Source organism: Pseudopipra pipra, chromosome 4, assembly GCF_036250125.1.
Source record: "Pseudopipra pipra isolate bDixPip1 chromosome 4, bDixPip1.hap1, whole genome shotgun sequence".
NCBI classification, from domain to species: Eukaryota; Metazoa; Chordata; class Aves; order Passeriformes; family Pipridae; genus Pseudopipra; species Pseudopipra pipra.
In genome coordinates, this window is record NC_087552.1 from 2,790,492 (window position 1) to 2,809,016 (window position 18,525).

At 40.6% G+C, this 18,525-nt stretch overlaps 1 protein-coding gene across 22 annotated transcripts in view; it reads right to left on the reverse strand.

Moving 5' to 3' along the window:
* The window catches only part of CAMK2D (calcium/calmodulin dependent protein kinase II delta), a 115,978-nt gene that overhangs the window by 27,959 nt on the left and 69,494 nt on the right, over nt 1-18,525 (reverse strand). For 8 of the 22 annotated variants that reach the window (XM_064653854.1, XM_064653864.1, XM_064653874.1 and 5 more), the window contains 8 exons: nt 16,327-16,399; nt 10,806-10,908; nt 7,848-7,931; nt 6,763-6,857; nt 6,103-6,225; nt 5,395-5,478; nt 4,798-4,840; nt 941-978 (listed from right to left, as the gene is read on the reverse strand). In XM_064653854.1, the coding sequence (XP_064509924.1) occupies nt 941-978; nt 4,798-4,840; nt 5,395-5,478; nt 6,103-6,225; nt 6,763-6,857; nt 7,848-7,931; nt 10,806-10,908; nt 16,327-16,399 (643 nt within the window). Of the gene's footprint in view, nt 1-940; nt 979-4,797; nt 4,841-5,394; nt 5,479-6,102; nt 6,226-6,762; nt 6,858-7,847; nt 7,932-10,805; nt 10,909-15,298; nt 15,372-16,326; nt 16,400-18,525 lie in introns of all 22 variants that reach the window. The other 14 variants (XM_064653862.1, XM_064653873.1, XM_064653868.1 and 11 more) reach the window with 3 other exon arrangements.

Consider the following 18,525-nt stretch of genomic DNA (forward strand, 5'->3'; position numbering starts at 1 on the left):
CATTTGATTTTAGGTCAGGCTCATGATTTTTCTGACCAGAAAAGTGTGCAGAAGTCAGAGAATAGGCACAAATACACTGTGAATCTGGTATTTAAACAAGTATTCATAATGCTTTGTTAAAATAAGACATTAAGATTAAATAGAAAATTAAAATTCACTTCAAAGACACGCTTCTGAGTAAACACACAGAGCACAGAAGAATATCTTTTCAATGTTATAACGAAAGCTTGAGGCATTATATTATCTTATATAGGCTTCAGGAATCCTCCAAGAAAAGAAATAAATTATATTTCCCTGGCTTTTTTTCCCAGTATTTATCCAGAATGTTCATTTGTGAGGCATCTCTCCTCCTGCAGGGCCTGGTGACGTGAGAATAGGAGCTCTAAATCACGTACGAAAGCTGCCAAAATGTTCCCTTCTTAGCAAGGTCTCTTAGTCAGGAAGAGCTGATTTGTTGAGATAGTAAACCCCTCAAGTTCTGCCAAATATAGCAAGTACATCTGGCAGAATACACCTCATGTGGAGCCAAGCCTACCCGAAAAACTTTTGGTCTTCCATGAAATCAAAATGTAAAGTCAAGGGGAAACACAGAGGCAATAGAGCTGCAGATAAACACCGATGCCTACAAAGCTAATGTGCCCACCACCAAATTGTTATTATAAGCTAATTGATAACTTTGAGTCATTAATTACACAAACATCCTTCATTAAAATAGCAAGAAAAGCATTTTCTCTGGTAGTTTTCTATCTTCCACTTATTTAATGCTTGTTTTGCAAGTATTCCTTTTACTTAAGCTTCACCTACTAACTTTAACCACTTCATATACAGAGTGAGAAGCACTTACTAACAAATTCTATGGAGGAAAGAAACAATAATCAATTCTAAAACCTGGCAGAAGTTACAGGCAGGTGGTGACTACTACAATATATTTTAAACCTACCTTAACTCCATCCGGCTTTTTCAGTAAACTCTTGGCTGCTGTAAAACGAGACAAATAAGTTCAGTGTCAGGTGGGTCCCCCTGAGCTCACCCAGCAAACCCCCATTGCCTCCCAGCTCCAGACACCTGCTCAGCTTTTATTTCCTCCTTTTGTTGCTCTGAGAAAGGAAGCCTTTAAGAAACTACCAATCCTTTAGATCCCCACACATCTCTTTTTGCACCGATTAAAGCTGTAGGTTAACTGTACTTATCCAAGGAGAGAGCTCCTCGGGTGGCAGAGAGGAAATGGAAGCAAGGTGAGTGTAAAAGCAGCAGCTTTGGAGATTTTCATTTTTTCAACTGCAATATATTTACATTTGCTGATGGGATAATTTGATACAACTATGAAAAAATATTGTCCTGATGGCAGGGACTCGGACCAGGGGTTTGCAGAGTATCTTCATGGTGTTATTAATATGACAGTGACAGATCAATAGGAGATCAAAAAGGTACTCAGAGAGCATGGGGAGGTGCAATGCTCTCCGTGCCACCTTTGGGGATTTCCCACCAGGAGAGCATCAGTCTCCTTGTAAGAAAGGTCAGGACAAATAAGAAAGGGGGACAATTTGTTTCGGAGGGTTGATTCCCAGCAGTCAGTAATAACAAATCCTAGGCTTTCCCTCAGCTTCTAACGAAGAAAATTTGCTATTCTCTCAGTTGTGTTGTATGGTGATCAAATCTCTTCAAAGCAGTGGAGTCTGATGGGCAACATTTCATTTGCCTTAACATTATTAACGTGTCAGGCTTTAAATTCCCCCACTTGAAACTGGCACCAGATCCTCCTGAATTCCTAAATTTGGAGGGCTAACGTGCGAACATGCACAGCGTGGCTCTGAACCCGAAAATGTTTCCAGCAGAAATCCACGCTGGCTGACCTACCACATCCAAATAAACTACTCACTAAAGCGTGAATGCTTCATGACTCACTGCCAAAGACCTGGAGAATAATAAATTACACAACGAGCCCGCCGTGATTTGGGTTTTATTGTTGTTTATGACCCAGTCTTCCCATCAGAAAGTGTTCCACAGCTTAGGCTGTAAGAAATTCCTGTTCTGTGTGTAAGGGAGACAGTCCTGCCATGGAGATCTCATCATTCCTGCCATCCTTATCTTTAAAAAAACCCCCAAACCAATAGGACCTTGCAAGTCTAAGGCTTGAAATACTGAGTATTCAGTTTACACTTGAAGTTAATTCTTGTAATTGTGGCTTATTTTCCAGCTACATCTGCATTAAGTGCTCATTTAAGAGCACAGAAAATGTAGGATCACCTCAGCAACCATCCAGAAATGACTCATCTCCATTATTGTGTTGCTTACATGAAAAAACCTGGAAAGTGAAGCCAGGTTAATGTTCTATAATTTCATTAATATATCAGCCCTCCAGTGTAATAATTATGGACATCAGCCAATACCACCATTAAAACTCCCACAAGGCCATGACTTACCACTAAAATGAGCGAAAATAAATTTGCCTGGACCACTGAATGTTTTTATTTACAGAAACATGTGAGTAAATACTGAAAACAAATTGTTTTCCATATATTTTTGAGGTAGGACACTCCCTGTTGCAATGCATGCTTACAGAACCTGATGCAACAGGGCTTTAGTTTGCACATTCCCAAAAATATTGCGGGCACTCCACTAACTTCAGGAATTCATTTAGGGAAAGTAAAAGGGAGGAGCTATTTCTGAAACCTAAGGCCAAAAAAGCCAGAAGTTAACTGCTTTCAAAGCCTCTTTTATACTCTTAGCCCTTACAAAAAATATGGGAAAACATCAATTAATTCTTACAGGCTGCTGTAGGTCCTTTTGCTAAATTTGTGCAGGACACTTGTGAGTTCTTTATTAATGCTTAACAAACATTACATGTTCTATGTAAAGAAGTGAATGAAAGCCAGGGCACCAAAAGCAATAGCAACAAATATTCTGTGTATGGCACTGCCAGTATGTCCTTCCAAGTGTGCCCAGGGTGGATTATTATGCAGTATTCCATGTTACAGGACATATTCCGTGCTCAGCTGCCTCTGGTGCTTTTGGCTTGGAATGTATTTTTAATAGTATTTTGACTCATCATTCTTTAATCACAGATACTGCATACAAATCAAATATTTAAAGAATTTGCAGGAGCAAAGCAATCAGCAGATTCTAAATTAAGCTCACAATGAAAGATTTCTTGCAACTACAAGCAAGAGCTATAAATAAAACCTAAGGCAGCACTAATAGGCCAGAAAGCAGACTGAAAGGGAGTGGTGTTGTGACAACATGGAGAAATTAAAGTGATTGAGGACAAACAGCAGCTCGGATTTAGAAGAGAGAAAAGATGTTCCTTTCACGTGCTGAGGGTCTTACCTCACAAGAAATATACATTCCACATAAAAAGAAGAAAAAAAAAAAGGAAAATAAAACACTTTTATAACCACATCGTTATGGACAAATGACCTTCAATAGCATGCTTTGCAATGAAATACAGTGAATAAATAAACTGAAAAAATGGAAGTGTCATCAAGAAAAAACGTGGGTCATTATGGTGTAAAACATGGGATGATAAGTGAAGAAAATAAAAGGAAAAAAATTCCAAAAACCCTGCTTGCTTTTCGTGCTGAAGTACTGTTTTAAAGCTACTTCAGCTTTTTTGGTTCGTGCAAGTTGAATTTGACCCTCACACATCTAGACAGTGACAGTTATGAAAAGGGATGAGGAATGATTTATTTGTTTGATATTTAACAGTAATTCATTCTTACAAGATGTGCCTTCCCACCTTTAAAGTGAATTGGCAGACACTGGCGACTCACTAAGCACTAACTCAAGGTAATTTAAATAAATGTAATCTTCTGTGCTTAGGTGTGTATTAAATAAAGGAACTCACTAAGAAAGAAATTGTATTTCAAACACTATGCAAATTGAACAAGTTGCTCTTGCATTCATGATTATGTAATTTTTTTTGGATGAGTCAGTGCTTATTATTATTCAAAACATGCCCAAAGCACTGCCATGTTTTTGTCTGTACAGTAATTTATGTTACACTCCAACAGTTACATCACAGAGTAGGAGGATAAGTAGAATTACTGATGTTTAAATCTGGTGTTCTTTTTCACTACTCACTCGAAATCTCCAATGGCAAAATGAAAAATTCAACATAGCATCAAGATTTTGGCAATACTACTATTGAGGACAATTCTAACTCTACTAACAGCAAATGTGTTTCAGCTTTTGTTACTAAAATTTGTTTAGCATAAAGACTTAAATCTCCAGGACATCACTACAAAATTATTTTAGAAAGAGGAAACAACTCTTTTTATATCCAGCTAAGCATTGCTGGGCACTAGAAGAGAAGGAATAGGAAAACTCAGGTTACAATGTTTCTTACTCCTGAGCAAAGCAATCAAGAAATGAATGTGTATTTATTTTATTTTTTAATACAGGATGCAACAGAATCATGGAATGACGTCACATAATAAAAAGAAGTTTTTAGATGTTGTTTGGTGAGACTTAGGCATGTGGAGCTATAGGCAGAACTTTCAAGGTTCCTCCACCAAAACAGACATGAAAACACTGTATTTTGATAGGTAACAATCAAAAAGCAGGGAAGGAGCTCAGCTTCTACAGAAAAATCAGACTGTCACCTACGAGAGAATCTCTTTGGCCCAAACAGTTTTAATTTTGATTACTTCTGCCAAGGAAACAACTTTAGATATATCATATTTAGATGCTCCTGAATAACAGAGATCTTTCTGTACTAATGAATCCTAATCAGATTTGGGTCTTCACAGACATCAAAACATAAAGACTGGAGCTCACTCTGGAGCTCAATGAACATACCTGAGAAATTTCTGGTAGCCAGCATTGTTGTCAAAATGGCCCCCTGTGTGCACACACATTTTCTCAAATTAGCATCACACTTGTGTAAAGGTCTGAATGTGGTACAACACAACAAAAAGGAAAACAGGTGCAAATTACAGCAATTACTGAATTAACCCTGAAAGAATGGATTGCCTGGGCATTACCTCTCACATGCCCTGTCATGAGAGCATAAACTGTCATTTAATCTTAATTACACACCTATCAGCCACTTGATAATCTCAAATATTTGCCATTTCTGAGTAAGTAAAGCACAAGCCCTGAGTACTCACAGCAATTATCAGCAAAATACACATCTGAATATGAAACAGACTTTACTAGCAATCTTTAGGTTCCTTTTTTTGGGGAGGAATAGCAATTTATTTGTAAAGTGCACGTTAGAGAAGTTCACATCTACAAAGTTATCCTGCCTGGCCAGCAGAAAACAAAGGATAATCCAAAAGAACAAGCTTTTAAGATCCCTATCAATAGTTCATTTAAGCAGAATATTCAAGAAAAAATGTACTTAGAGACCATTTGTTTTACACATGGAGCACAAGCACAAGTTTTCATTCTTACCTTTAGTTTTCTTCTTGCATTGAATTTCTTCAAGCAATCTACAGTCTCTTGTCTGTGCATCATAGAGGCAACAGTAGAACGTTGCTGAGAGGAGAAGAAAAGAATTATTTTAAGGCACCCAGCCAGCTGTTCAGCAGTTTAGTTACTCTACAACTCACATATCACAACCCACATGGTCCAAAACTTGGCTTGAATGTCTACCTTGTCTGACTATGCAACTGTGCTCATTTTATGAGCCTTTTCTACGTGTAAAGTCCTCTTGAAAAGTCACAGTGTGGAATATACTGAGAGCTGGAAAGCAGTCCTGGATCCAGGAACAACCAGGCAGCCTCTGCTACCTGCAAATTGACTTTTAGAAGTCTCTTAATTTCCTGCCTTTACATTTCATGCTTATCAGAATGACTACAGGGAAAAGAAGATGCAAAGCATTATCTAACTCAAAGACACTTTCTTTTACTTTTTTTTTTCCCCATTGAGAATTTAAAATGGCACTCTAATTTTGGCAGTGAACTCCTGCACCACAAAGTCAAGGCAAAGGAGCTCATTTCTGCAAAAGTCTTATCCCAGGCTGAGATCTCAGTGTACACCACTACTGACTGTACCTGTGTAACTACAATTTTACAATTTCTAGTTACAGGAGTTATCCTCTGAACACTTCCACTGCTTTGTCTGCCCAATGATCCTGAGAAATCTGGGGGAATTACTTACACAGATCCAGGGATGCTTTAGTGCTTCTGATGCTGTGATACGTTTTGCTGGGTTGATGGTGAGCATTTTGTTGATAAGGTCTTTTGCTTCAGGAGTCACCGTGTCCCATTCTGGTGAGGGGAACTTCAGGAAAAAAATGAGCATTATCTTGTACAATCTTTACATAACTTCACCTAAGGATCCACTACTGGATTGGAATAAGAGCTTAAAAATTATAAGGCTCTGCCTTTTTCTCTTCATCATTCACAAATTGCTTAAATCTGGGGACAAACAGCACTCTGTCTGTTTAATGTAATATGAATAGATGATGGTGTAAAATTCATCTGCCACCAAATCATCGGTTCTTACTTAACAACAGCTGTAATGTTTTTTGTCAGAGTACCTGTCTTTAATGAAACTATTCCTTTTGCAAAGCTCTAGAGCAGCTTGTATTTCCAGAGGTGGGCAATACAACAGCATAAGATAATACAAGAGCAGAAATAAGACTTAAATTAGCATATTCCAATAAGGTTCACGTTAATAAAATGATCTTTACTATTTGGTGTGACTCAAAGGTATGCAAACATTAGGAAAAATATTCTAATTTCACCTTTCACTCTATAAAGCTCCTATTTTGAGGCACAATTATAAATAACTGAACAGGCAGAGCATGGTACATACATCATAAGCACCAGCCTTGATCTGCTGGTAAAGCCTGTGCTGGTCTTCATCCCAGAACGGAGGGTATCCCACCAGCAGGATATACAGAATGACTCCTGCAGAAAAGTCAGACCAGGATTAGGGGATTTCAAGAGACAAACTCCAGAAATTTTGCACCTAAAAATTACGAAAAACAAAAGCTTCCAGAGTGTTATCTCAGCCACTGGGAAATACTGTCCCTGTTCATACTGGGGAAAACAGAAAAGTGGGGTTCACAAGGTAAGCTCTGATGGAAAGCAGGGGTAAGAATGAGCACCTGACACAACATCAGATCAGGAACACTGAAAAACTGAACTGATGGAGAAATAACATTCCATGATTCTGGATGTCCCTGGAAAATGCCTTTTTTACTTCTGGTTTTATCATGGCTTCTACCGGTGTGTGCAAGATCGTGTTCTAACTAATCTCATGCAAAGAAAATTTGGGCAAAGCAATTTATCTGTATATAAGTCAAAAGGAAATTAAAAAGACCACCTGCTAGTCTTACAGAGATGATTCACAGAGGCTAAAGAAAAGTGCTTTTATAAATACAACCAAATAAAAAGTGTGGGTAGAAGTAAAATAAGGAAGCCAGCCACTGTTCTCAGCTGGGGAGCTGCCACTGGTAGCAGTTATCTCACACTACACTGTTTCAAGAGCTGCATGATACACCAATAGCTCTGCACTCCACTTTACAGAATACTTAATTTTGCAGTTTATACCTACACTTGTGGTATATTGGTCAGATCAAATCTTAGGCTGCTTGTGAAGTAAAACTTAGGCCTAGCTCACAGTATGAGCTGTTATGTTTCCTAACTAGTTAGGTGCCTTACACCTGCAACTATTTTTGTAATACTTTGTGTTAGTGTATTATGCCATGATAACACACCTTCATAAATTATTTTTTTTAAAAAAGAAGCTGGGAGAATAACAAAAAAATCCAATGAATACTGAATTTTATTAAATATTGATTTTCTGATGCAAAATATAGCATATTCTGGACATCATTTCTCACCCTTAAAACACCCCACAGTGGATTGAACACGTCTTTCAGAGCAATTTCTTACCACATGCCCACATATCCACAGGTTTTCCATAAGGATCTTTTCGTAACACTTCTGGAGAAAGGTATCCCGGGGTACCAGCAAAGCCTGTCAAAAGGCAAGGCAACTATTGTCAAAAGCTGAACGTGCTCTGCAAAAATCAAGGGATGTTTGTAAATATAAGGAACATTGAGAGAGTTCAGCTCAGTGGTATGGGAGGGCAGGTTTGTGAGTAAACAACACGTAGGGTTAGATTTAAGAAAAGCAAAGAAATCATTTAGGAGGGAAAAAAAAAAAGAGATTAATGGCAGTGTTCGAAATTCCTCACACAGAAGTGAAAACCCAATTCAGCCAAAGCCAGATGGTGGCAAAGTAAATGTTCAGAGATGTTCAGGCTGAGCTTTCTGAAGGGTCTTTCTTAGGATGAAGTCCACTGACTTGGGCTCAGCCTTCTCCCAGCCTTTGCTGTCCCTTTATACAATCTTTCCACTGCAAAACCCATTTCTGTGAAGTTGTTCCACTTCTGGAAACCTCCGTCCAAAAGTTTACAGAAAGCATCTCTAAAGCAATCCAGCCTTCAAAATTTATACATCCCTCATCCTTTATTCATGAGAGGCAGTGCTGCTTTCTCCTGGCAGCTATGCAAAACGGAGGGAGAAATGTTACTTTTCTTAGGATACTGCAAAGGATAAAAACTTAATGACCATTAACAGGCTGCACCACTTCAGTGAGTGTGTCTGCTCTTTGCAGCATCTTTGCCTAAAATAAATACTTGGGAATAACTTGAAAGGTGAGAATTTGGTGGCTTTCATGAAGGACCACATTGGATTCTACAAAACTCATGAGAGACAGTGATAACATGCAGAGTGCACAGCTACAGGAAAAAGAAGCCTTTGCCCTGCAGTTGGCAATTATTTTGGAGTGGGAGGAGGAAATGAAGGAACACATTCTGGATATTCTACTGAGAAAAGAGCTAAAATATGGTCATGAAAAATCAGCTTGTTGTTTGCAGTCTCCTGATATGAGAGCTATGAATTGTTAAGGAGTACTATCATACAGGAAACACATCCTAAGCTCCTTGGAGAAGCTGAAATATAGATGTTCTAAGTAGCTTTAAATAGAGTGCTGTTTCATATCCCTTTTGGGTGTAGTGCTCTATATTAATATTTTTGCTCATTTTAAAGGGGAAATAATGTTGCCTTGACTTTAAAGCTTACCACAGCTCACTGAACACTACTAAAAATAAAATCACTTGAAAATAAACTTTAAAGCAGAAATAAATAGAGGACTTAGCTAAACTTATCTCTTGATAAAGATACAGAATGGATCTAAACAGAAATAACTGGTGTGGTTTTACTACATAAAATCATAGAATGGTTGTGGTTGGAAGGGACCTTGAAGACTCCTATCATTTTTTGATTTAAATAAGTGTCCAGAGGCACAGGACAAAGTCCTTGCTTTGATGAGTTCATCTGCCTCACACCTTCCCAGTACATCAAACACCTCCTAAGAGGGTGGGAGGTTTCACCAAACCCTGTAACACTTTCTACAAACAGGCAAAGAACTGGCTTGTTTTGCAAACATGCAAACCAGGAAAGAATCCTGTTGTATCCAAACACAGAGCTGGAGCCAGTTTCCTGCTGAGGCACAACCACGGCCCAAGCAGAAAAGGGACCATCACACCAAGGGACTACACCCAGAAAAAGAGAAAAGGAAAAATAAAAGGAGAAACAAAGTAAAACACACTGATGCAGAGCTGTAGTTAGAGCATGCCATGAATCACTAAGTGCTGCAGAATCCAGGGGAAAGCAGGAAAATCTTCTGAAAGCCAGAAAAAGTTCAAAATATCAAGTGCACTGGAGTTCATGTTCTGTCCTGTTAATGCAGTCCTAGAGCTGAAGGAAGACACTGAGACCACTATGGAAAGATTTTGCAGAGGAAGTTCTAAAAAAGGTACAGAACAAGTACCACTTTTTCTTTTAAAAAAAAAAACAAACAGAGCCACGTTAGATTACTTTCTTCTTATTAGCTTGCTGACTCTTCCTTACATATATATTTTGAAGACATTCTGTTTCTTTCTACCAAGTTCCATCTGCTGATTTTGTCTTGAGGTGCTTCCTGTTTACCTGCTGTGTCTGTCATTATAACAAACCACTTGTGTTTTGTCTTGTCTCCATTCCCCTCCTTTTGTACTGGTCTATTTGTTGATGTGCAAGAGCAATCTCCTCTGTCTTTTGGGGATTACCGAAATCCATTTATATAAAGGCTGGGATTTAAAACAACAGGCTGGCTTATAAAGCTGCCAACATATGTCCAACGGTGCTGCCTGGCCATCTACATGGAGTTACAGCCTCGCCTGCAAACACTCAACATCCCAACTCCCTGCCTGCACAAAAACCTTTGTGCTTCCATTCCAACCTTTCACAGCGAGCTCACAAGCACTTGGTTCCATTTCAAACTGCACTTTCTAGCTGCTCGAAGGTAGCTGCTATAAATATTTTATTCTGTATTTTTCCCCACCTGGGATTTACAATAGATTTTATCCTGTGCTCGACACCTGTTCGGAAGGTGGTATGTGAGACACGTGCACCATGTTTGTACGTGTCCTGTTGTTTAAAATGACCAGTATTCAGTATTTTCCAATATTTTCCTTTGGGCAGCTGTTAACTGTAACAAGCACTCTGTAATTAGTATCTGTCTGCAGCCTCAGGTACTCAACCCCCTTCTTTTTTCCCTTCAAGTCACATTTCAAAGCGCTTCAGAATGAAATTTTCAGGTCTCTCCAGCTGGCAGAGAATATTTTGATGACTGGGCAGGTACACTCAGCAGTATTAACCTACTGTCTTATTCATCTGAGCACCTGCTGGGAAGCCACCCATCTCCCTCCCAGGCTCTACACCCATGTTTTACAACCAGGTGAGAGCCGGGAGGTTTAACGGCTACACTGAACAAATGGTGAGAAAAAAAATAATATCTACTTACCAAACCAAGCTTGCTGCTCTCCCTGGACTTCTATAGCCAATCCAAAGTCTGCCAGTTTTACTGCTGCTCCCTTTGATTTGCTAGCTAGAAGTAAGTTCTCAGGCTTTATTCAGAGAGAGAAAAAAATCGAGATGAGAAGATAAGTAAGTACATTTTAGACAGGTTTTCATTTTTTTTTTTTTAGTTACGGTAGTCTGGAAAAGATCAAATACTTAGAAAAGTGAAAAAGAGGAAAAAAACCCCTGAGTTTTCTCCATGAAATTGCAAAAATTGCACTTCCCATTCCTACTTGGAAAGAGCCAGCAGGCCTGTAAAGAGCCTTCAGGAGCCCATGACAGCAAGCCTAAGGACAGCGTGGAGAGGAGTCGGCCACGGTGGGAGTATGGAACTGTGACAGGACAACCCAGAGATTCCCTACCAGAAAAATGTGGCAGAACCTCCCCCAAAGACATGGATTCTTTGATGATCAGCCTAACCTATGCAGTTTTGCAGGATTAGGCATTTCTGTCAAACAGAAAGGTTTTGCACGCCAGCTTAGCACTCCCAGCCCTGTGATTATATTTATATTTAGAGGGCAGGTGTATTGACATCGCAAATCCTTCAGCAAAACCAGCACACCCACATTTGTACCTGCAGAGAACCTTTAGAAATAACAGTGGAAGTCAGTGAAAGTCCCCACTTGGCTTTTTTTTTTAGGGTACATTGGTTATGTCTGAACTCAAGTGCGCCAGTACACTCACACAGTTAAAGGAAACGTAAAAACCACGAACACAACAATGGTGTTCTTAACACTGTTCATAATGTATCCTTTAATCCTCAGTTAGCAAATACATCAAATGCAAATTGTCCAAACACAACTTCATTGTATGAATGTTTACTTTTAAAAAACCAAATAACTCACTGTAGAACTCCACAGATTATTTCAGAGAACTGTGACCTTTAGTACAGTATTTTCTTGCCATTTCTTTCTTTCATATCTTCGTGATTTTTTAAAAAAGGTTTTGTTCTACATTTACAGAACAACAAAACCTCACTTTCAAGGCTATGGCTGTGACTCTTCAGAAGTAATTTTGGAAGTGGTCTATGACAAGGGACTTCACTATATCCAGCCTGGCACTGGGGACCCAATCCTGCAAACTCTTAAATATGTATTCCATGGTAAATCCAGCAGCAATCATATCGTTTCCAAGGGACTATTTATGTGATTACAGTTAATCCCGTGCAGGTACTGAGTTTGGAAACAATTAAGATCATAAGCTTCTTTCAGTAAAGGCTATCTTTAATACATGTCAGGTATCCAGCAATATATACTTGAGCCTAATTAAGACCTCAGCCACTGTGCTACTTGTATTAATCAACAACACAACCGGCCCTGACAAACTCTTTAGCCTAAAGGTCTTTCTTACCCTCTCATCAAGTTGTAAAGGCACATTTTTTCAGCAATTTACAAACACCATTCCCTCACTTACTCCTTTGTTGCTCTGTCGTAGAACAGACAACGTCAAAAACCTTTCATCACTAGTTATGTGATGATCTCCTATTGCCATATTTTTAAAAAACTGAGAGATTAAGGTAATACAATCTTTATATTCACTTACATTATCAATAATCACCTCACCTACATTATACAGCACACTGAGTGCATAGCTAAGGACTCTTCTCTAGGTTCATCAACGCTGATTTAAGCAATGTCACACTCCTTGCCATTTAACGACACTAATTTCAACGTACAGTCACAGAGATCTGGAAAGATTCCTCTCAGAGTGAGAGAAGTTCAGAGCAATTAATTCCTGGAACTCTGTTCTTATATAAACCTCTTAAAGCAATGGATGATCCTATTTGGCTGTGACCTTCAGGCAAGCCAGCAGCAGTGAGAAGCCTCACCCTCTCGGATGGTACACGAGCACTACCCCACCGAGCACATAACGCTTCCCGAAAAGGGATTTCCTTCAAAACAGGAGTTCTGTGCTTTCTGCTGCTGCTGGTTTCTATCTCCCCTTGGGATGTTTTTTTTAATTCCCTTCTGTGTCTCTGCTTTGCCAATCACAGTGCTCTGCAGAAACACCACTGTCAGATATATGTTCCACCAGAATTCCTGATTTACTCCCATGCCAAAGACAAGAGCCCTTTGGACAACACCGAGTGGGACCGTGCACTTAACCAACATGCAGCTGTCATTTGAGGCTGACGAGAGGCACGCTGCCTAATTATCATGCATTAACTTGGAATGGCTGCAATTACTTGGGAAACATTAACAGCCCAGCGTGGGCCACGCAGGACTCGCACTCTGGATTCAATGGTGTCACCTCGTGCTCCCAGGGGATGGGCTGCAGCCAAGCATGAAGAATGGCAGTGTTAACTGCTAAAATTACTTACAAATAAATTAACCTGATTTATGCCGTGTTTTTCCAAAGGTCTTTAATCCTTAAGACATCAAGTACTTATGGCTCTGTGTGTTTGTCCTTGAATGTAACCAGAGCAGCTGCTTTTTGGGGGAGGGCAAGAGGGCTGTAATCACAGATTCTCACGAAAGCAGCGAAGCTGCTGCCTGAAAAGAACTGGAATTCCTACCTGGAAACACACTTTTTACTGGCTGTTAAAGACAGGTTGTTTTTTTTCCGGATCTAGGATCCACCACCATTCTGACTTACACCGCTGATTACAAACAGAGCAGCAACGAGCATTTCTGCAGCTCATAAAGGGCTGCAAAAGCTCCTCTCCACTTGCTACTAAACTACAATAGAAGTTAAATAAAAGGAGATAATCCAAAATCTCATCTCGTTGCCCTCCACACCCCCAAATACGCCAACAAATTGTGGACTGAGTTATTGGAAAAAAAATCCATCAAATTTTGCGGTTTGAGGATCCATGCCAGCCCACAACCACCTTCTACATGTCTTGTAGTTCTGGTCTTGGGCCTTGGCATCTTCTCTTCGGCACGCGGAGTTCTGCTGGGATTTCACCGCAGTCTGTCATTTCAGTCTTTGGGTTTTTTGGCTTTTGCCACAAAGTAGTAACTGAAGAAGGATGGTTTTCTTCTTCCTCAAGTTTTCACTTTCAGAAATGAAACTGGGCACCACAGCTTGGCAGAAACACTTTTTCTCACTGTTTTTTCAGTTCATCCTGGATTTGACAGATTAAAAAATCCACACATGGTCTGGAGCAGGGAACAGCTGGATTTCATGCATTTCCAAAGAAAAAGTTGTTTTGTGTGAATGTATGAAAAGTACTAGAAAACGTTCCTTATTCTGTCAGCTTGCATGGCTACAATCCTGCTTTTTAAATTCCTTCTGATGCTGGAAGCATAGTACTGCCTGTATGGTGAGGACAGGAATCACTGGAGCAGCTGGACAAATTTGAAATCCTTCATTTAAAGGGATCATAACCCTTTATTTTCCCATAGGACAACAGCAGAGACTTTATACATTCAGGTAATAAGGGTTGTTTATCTGGGAGTGAGGGATGGCAAGGAAGACGACGGCTTTCTGATTCCAACATTATTACTAATGATAACCACTAGAAAACTCCTCTCCTAGGAGGAAATCCCTGCTCCCTATAACTCATTCAAGAAAGGAAAACAAGAGCCCAAGAAGCTGTGCCAGAAGGGATTAGTGTGTTCTGCTGCCTTAGCCCACACGCCACATTTTCTCTGCCTTCTGATAGTTCAGACAGTGCACTTCTGTTTGATTCCAAAATAAACAATCTTCTTTCCCTTGAGGATTGTGAAGCCCAAGTACCCAACTTAAGCCCTTTCCCTTATCCACAAGGAGAGCTCACTACCAGCTCTGGGACAGCCTTGTCTCTCTGAGTCTCACAGTAAAAGAAAATGATCTCAACTTGCTTTTTTCCATGCCAGCACGGTTTAAATGCAGAGAGCATTCCTGCAGCAGATGTCCCCAGCCATCTGGGCAAGTACACGAATAAAAAAGAGGGAATGCTCTTCTCAACACAAGAGTTCCCTTTCTGAAGTTTCTATCCCAACGCTAACATTTGTCTGGAAGGAGCTGGACTCCTCGGGTGACTGTGGTGAGAACACCGCAGAAACTCCCGCGCTCTAAAGACGTTCTGTAGCCCAGCCACCATCTGGAGGAGAGGTCGGTCCTTGGGCCAGCGGTCCCAGAGCAGCTGGCCTTCAGTCACTAAGATGCGTGACACGCAAAGGCTACTGTGCTTCCCAGAAGCACTCCAAGTTATGCTGATGAGAGATGGAGAACTCCCGCCATGCCCTGCCCCACAAGCTCTGGATGGCACAGAAGACTGTGTGTTCACCGAATACACCCAACGCTTGCTCAGCACCTCCTGTTCCCCCTGGCACTGCCAAGAGGTGCCGCACAGGCACACTTCCTCCGGTGAGCGCGCACGGGAAGCCGAGTTAGAAACAAACCAACCAAGGGGTAAAAGGAAGAAGAGGGAAGCGTCTGCGCTCCGGCTGCTGGAGGCCCTGTCGGGAAGGGACGCTGCTCCGGGGCGGGCGGCGGGGCAGCAGCACTCACCTTGAGGTCGCGATGGACCACGCCCAGCTGATGGCAGTGCAGCACGGCCTCCAGGATCTGCTGAATGCAATGACTGCATGCAAACGCCAGGGGCGCCCGTTAGTTCCCAGCGCGCGCCCGCCGCCCGCACGGACACGAGGGCGGCGGTGCCAGGGCGAGGCCGGGCGGGGCCGGGCGTGGCCGTGCTCCCTGCCCCACACCGCCCAGCCCCGCCCGGCCCCGCCCAGAGCACGACGGCCTCAGGCTCCACATGGGGGGGGTGGCAGCGAGGAGACACCAGCCCTGGAGACACCGGCCTTGGAGACACCGGCCTTGGGTCTGGTTTTAATTCGATACAGATTTTTAATTTACTACCGATTTGTAGTTTAACGACAATTTTTTAGAGGGAAAAAAATTTTGCCACTAATTCATTGACAAGGTCGTGCTTTTTCCTCCTTCCTGACTCATAACGAGAGCCTTGGCAGAGGTGTTAAAAAATTGTAGGAAGGGTTAGAAACTGCAGTGGGCGTTGAGGTAAACCCAAACTCCCCCCTTCAAGGCAGGTGTTTGAGGTCAATGATTAACTTGTCGCCGTCCAATTTAGGCGGCAATTAGCGTCACTCGCCTGAGGGCTCGTCATGCCCTGTTGTTCTGCTACTGCACCCCAGGGCCTCAGCACAGCGCTGGCGTTTACATCTGCAAGCTGACATACATCACAGCCAAGGTTCACCTCCGTGTGCCCACACAGCCACACACGGACAGCCCCAACACAGCACCGGCCACGGCGGACAGCACAGGGGAAATCCAGCGCCTTGGAACGACACGGGTTTTTTTTTTTGGGCAACCATTCCCCCTTTTGCCATGATGTATATTAGGCCTGTAGACTTGCAAACTGGAGAGAGGCGTCATGCAGTATTTGTTGGACTGGTTGTTCGGAGGGTGAGAAGGGTAGGCAAGGGAATATCGCAGACAACCCACCCTCTGCCCCTGCCCAGCGGAAAGAAAACCCCAAAATTCTTATATCCAATTGATGGGCACCAGATACTGACCTTCAGGTCTCTGTGAACTATGCCATTTAGATGACAATGATTAACACTTTCTAGAATCTGCTGTATACAATGACTGCAAAGATACAAGGGCAGAATGGAAGGGAGAACATTTTAAAGGCACATAATCACATTAAATACAAACTAAAATAAAACAAAATAAAAAAAGGTAAAGAACAAAAACAATTTTACACCTCTTGACAAGTCTTGATTGCACTTTGAACTGGATACTTCCAGCTCCAACGCATCCAAAAAACAAAGCCAAACAAAAAACCAAAACCAAACCAAAAAGGACATTTAACATGGAACATATGACACCTATGAGACAGAATCATTAGACTGTATTTTCATTCAGCAGTATGGAAGCTTTTTCCAGTTTCCAAAAACTGCTACAGGCAAAATAAAGTGGAGGCAATAAAACAATTAGTGGCATGTTTTGGTTTTCTTAATTTTTTTTGTGGTGAAGTTAATATTACAACAAGTGCTGAAACAAGAAAATGCTCAGAAACGAGATGATATACAGAAAACAAATGAAACAAAAAAAAGTCAAAAGCTAAGGAAAAGCAAAACATTTTCCGTTTTGAATAGAATGGTTTCTTTATAACTATTAGTAGAATAAAGCCAAGTCATTCAAAAAGGTGGCATGCATTTTCATTTAAAATAGTGTCAAGCTTTAGTTCAGTTAGGAGTCACTTGTGAAATGAAAATCCACAGTAAGAATTTAGACAAATGTTTTCATTTGGTGCTTTCAATAATTTAACTAGCACCTATTTTTCCATGCCCAGGTTTGCAAGTTTTGGCCAGCCTACGGTGCCAAAAAGCACAACTAAAATATTCATCTCTGCGAGCACTGGAACTTTTGCACATGGTTTTTTTTGGCACCACAAGAGCTTATAATTTTTTTTTGAGATATCCTTGTGGCACAAGTGAGTGATGATAAGTAATCTATAACAGTCAAGAGCTGAGGATTTGATACTGCTCATCCAAAACGTTTTGACCATGGAATTCAGAAGGAATGGTCATAAATCAGTAACTGGAGCCCAAGCCTGAAAACCCTTCCTTAGGCAAGTAGTTCCCAACTCACTGACCTGGGCTGTTTGTGTGAGTACTGACTACTGGTGTGAGGAAGGGCTTGCAGGAGCAGACCAGTGTTACATCCTAGGATAGGACATTCACTATTTCTACAGGGTTACACACACACATACACACTACAGATATAGATATATATATATATACATACAAACATATATATATATAAATATATAAAATACAGAGATGCATCATAACTAGATATTTCACTTCTTTGGTCAAGTTTTAACTGCATATATAAAATGCACACATATATATCATATATATATATATATATATATATATATATATATATGCCCAGCCCCTTCCAATATGTCATAATTCTACAACAGCAAAAATCATCATTGCAATTTTTCCTTTTAAAACCCAAGTACCTTAAAATCACACAAGGACACCACAGACTGGCCTTTGGCATCAATATTAGAATTTTTGCTTGAATCATAGCAGGAAAAAATAATTGGAAATTTTTTTTAACATAGCTCCTCTCCTTTGACCCCACCTAAACCACTAATTCTGTCTTCTGTTCTACAGCTGTGTGTTGTTCTACATTTAAATGCTGGAAGCAATGATGTTTCTACCATTCTTACAGAGGTAATAAGGGCAAAACCAGGGAAAGCTTCCTAATGTTCAGAATAACTTCTTGTCTGCTCATCATTATCCCACCACTGTTGTCAGGAACACTTAATCCTTTCCTGTCACCTGCTGAATAATTCCAAATGGAAAGGCATCATTTAAAATTATGTGAGCTAAATAAGTGTCAGTGGTGGGGTGTGACTAAAACCACATCAAAAGGTGAGGATTGTTTAAATCTACTCTGAGATTAGTTTCTGTGAAGAGTGTAGTGGTAGAACCTATATTGAAGTAATTGACCACAACGTGGAAGATTCATAATTACATGGGAATATTTAAGATTTATTCTTATATGAGGGCAAACAGATTCTGAGATGGAAAAGTGGCCCTGATACTTTATGTTAGCATGGAAATTATGATAATTGTCTACTTATTCTTCAAGTTTTTCAACAAGCACTTGCAGAAAATTGCTAGAGATTTCATATTTGAGCTCAGACTATGAGATGCACAGTATAATTGCTTATTGATGAAACACAACAAAAA